This window comes from Gavialis gangeticus, unplaced genomic scaffold, assembly GCF_001723915.1.
Source record: "Gavialis gangeticus isolate Ggan-Ray unplaced genomic scaffold, GavGan_comp1, whole genome shotgun sequence".
Taxonomy (NCBI): Eukaryota; Metazoa; Chordata; order Crocodylia; family Gavialidae; genus Gavialis; species Gavialis gangeticus.
Window position 1 is genome coordinate 77,224,640 of NW_017728993.1, and position 2,894 is coordinate 77,227,533.

At 44.4% G+C, this 2,894-nt stretch overlaps 1 protein-coding gene across 1 annotated transcript in view; it reads right to left on the reverse strand.

Annotated features, from left to right (window-relative positions):
* Positions 1-2,894, reverse strand: part of LOC109305360 (complement factor H-related protein 3-like) — a 48,389-nt gene that overhangs the window by 5,714 nt on the left and 39,781 nt on the right. Inside the window, 1 exon segment of the mRNA XM_019528362.1 lies at positions 438-543. Coding sequence (XP_019383907.1) covers positions 438-543 — 106 coding nt within the window.

A 2,894-nucleotide genomic window follows, 5' to 3' on the forward strand; every position in this document is an offset into this window, starting at 1 on the left:
AGGATATGGGGGCTGGTGAGTTTGCAGGGGAGGTTGGTTGTTCCATGTGGGGGAATAGTCAATCCAGCGGTGGGGGAAAGGAAAGACTAAAAATAGCCTACCTGGGGCTGGGGGGTGCAGGGTACAGAGAAAGAGGACAGCTTCAGGGCTGTTGTTACAGGTAGTAAACTTAACGTGAGCATTAAATGTAGATGTGCCCCCTGATGGACAAGTATAAAATGTGAGAGAAAGAATAGTTTTAATGTTTTTTATGGAATCCTAATATATTTTTTACTTAAATGGATTCACTTTCAAATTTATTTGTCATAACTATACAGAATATTAAAATAACATAATCTGATTTCTACAACAAGCAGCCTGAACTAGACACTTATTCCACTTAAGTTTAACAACCTATGTTGTACTAATTGCATATTGAATATATAGGAAAATATTACCCTTCATCACATGTGTATTCAACACGAGCACCTAATACAAATTCAGTCCCCGAAGTAAATTCAAAGAAGCCAAACTGAATATCTCCAGGGTGGCCACAGGACGTGACTGGAAAAAAAATGGGAAACATAGTAGCACTTAACTTTTATCTAGCAATGCGAAGGGTGGTGTTTTGACTCTCTGATATAAACTTTATCTATGTAATGTGGTAATTTTTCAGAAGTTTTCAGTATTCACTCAGTACTTTTGAAAAATGCCACCATTATAGACGTAGGCTGCTTTCAGACATTAAAAAACAAACAAAAACATCACTTTAAACTTGGCGTGCTGCCACACCGTGCCTAGCACATGCCCAGAAGAGGCATCACATTAATAGGACCAAAGTTGCATGACATCCATAAAGATTAGGCACTGGGAGGAGGGGGGTGGGGGTGGAGTTGGCACTTTTATCTAATAGCTGACCAAATCATCTATTAGATAAAAGCACCAAAAAGTGCTACTGAAGTACCGGATCTATACAGACACTGCAGAGCCAGGTTGAAGTAACACACTACTTCTTCCAGGAAAGTGCTAAATCAGTGGAAAGTTAAGTGGCACTCAAGTTAGAACATGTTCTGAGCAGTCACACAGTAACATTTACTACAATCTCTGACCTGCTCTGACTTGCTGCTAGAGGGCCAGTGAGCAACCTGGAGTGCCTTCTTTTTTTTTTTTTTGCACATTTACAATGCATATTTCAGCAGATCTCCTGCTCAGACCTCCACTCCCTGCTTGGCATCTAGCCACACTCTGGAGTGCAAAGCTCTGGGCATGTGCTGCAGCTAGAGTATGGGGAGGAGTGCACACATGTACCTAGCACCCTCCCCACACTGTCACTGACTATTTGGTGGCAGTTTCTGGGCAGGAAGAAGTGGGGAGGATGGGCAGGTGGCGGCCAGTCTCCACAGTAGCCCATGCTGGCATGAAGCTGGGGCCATTGCCTGTGATCAGGTGGGGGAGGGTAAGTGAAGACTTACTCCTCTGTGACTGTAGCTGCCCTTTCCATGGCAATCACCACCCTTCCCAAAAAAGAACGTTCATGACTCCACAGCAGTAGCCAGGAAGGGCTTGCTTAACTCCTTGTAGCCAGCAAAGGCTGGTTGACTCCTTGGCAGATGGGTGGAGACTTCAATTTGGAGGGCCAATTCCTGGACCTTCTCCTTGCCTGGACCTGTGCCAATTCCTAGGAACTGGCAGTCCAAAGCCACAGAAATCTGCCGAAGATTTTGCAGCAGCTCCTATGACTGGTAAAGCTTGTGGCCACAGGCAGAAATCCAGCTTTTGGTGGGGTACCACCCATGGTGACAAAAATAGCTAGTGTTCTGAAAAATGACATGCTGAAAGATGATAGCGTTCCCTGCTGACAAATCCCTCTTCTCCTGGGACCCACAGAGGAACATACATGACTGACACTGACCATACCAGCAGTGCCTTTGTTGGGGGCAGAAATACAGGGCCTCATATAAACATAAATAAAATCCTATGATTATGCATCTTTGCATGCAAAGTCATCTTGGGGATTGGACACTACTCTTCTGTACGCAGGTGGGGGTGTTGGCTTGGTGCTGAAACCGCCCTTTGGGCAGTAGAGTTCAGGTGGATGGATAGATCACCCACAGAGCAGGAGGCGGGGGGGGAGGAGCTGGGAGTGGTGCATCCTGAGATGGAGAAGGACACAAATTGCTAGTATTATCTCCATGGAGCAGACTGGTTTTAGATTTGTTGTGTAACACAATCTGGAGATGCTCCTGACTGAAGAGGCATAAGTTTGCAACACTATGAGTGTACTTGGCATGTGTTTTCCTGCTTGAATGCACAAATCTTCACATTCTTAGTACAGTTAAGACATGCAAAGTATAATACGTGAAAGGGTCTTCATTGTTACTACCCCATTCATTCCAACTACCAGTCTCTGAACTTCCTGTGTCTCAGCCCTGGAACTGTTCTACTGGGCCCCCTTTGTCAGTCTGAATAAAGTCATCAGCTTACAAGGGTGGAAGCCTTCTCTTTGCTTCTGCTTTCTCATGTCCTATTCTGTTTATAGTGCTATTTTAATCCTAAGTCTGCAGTTAAGATTGTGTTGAAAATCCTGGCACAGATATTATGCTCCCCTCAGACTTTTCACAGGAAGTAGCTATATGAGCAAGTTTATCATTACAGGTGTTCTCAAATTCCAGCAGTGAGCAAAACAACAAAAAGAAGAAGAACAAATAATCCACCAAAAACTTTAAAAGCATCTAAATCCATAGTCAAGCCATGCACAGGAGGTGGTAAATTGTCTCATCTCCATTCTGCAGAGAAATGGGCACAGCAAAGCTAAAATACTCGAACTTGTCCAATTAATTCTGGGTGAAGAGGATGATATAATTGGGGCTGGTCCTGCTTGGAGCAGGGGCTTGGACTAGACGTTGCCTCCTGAG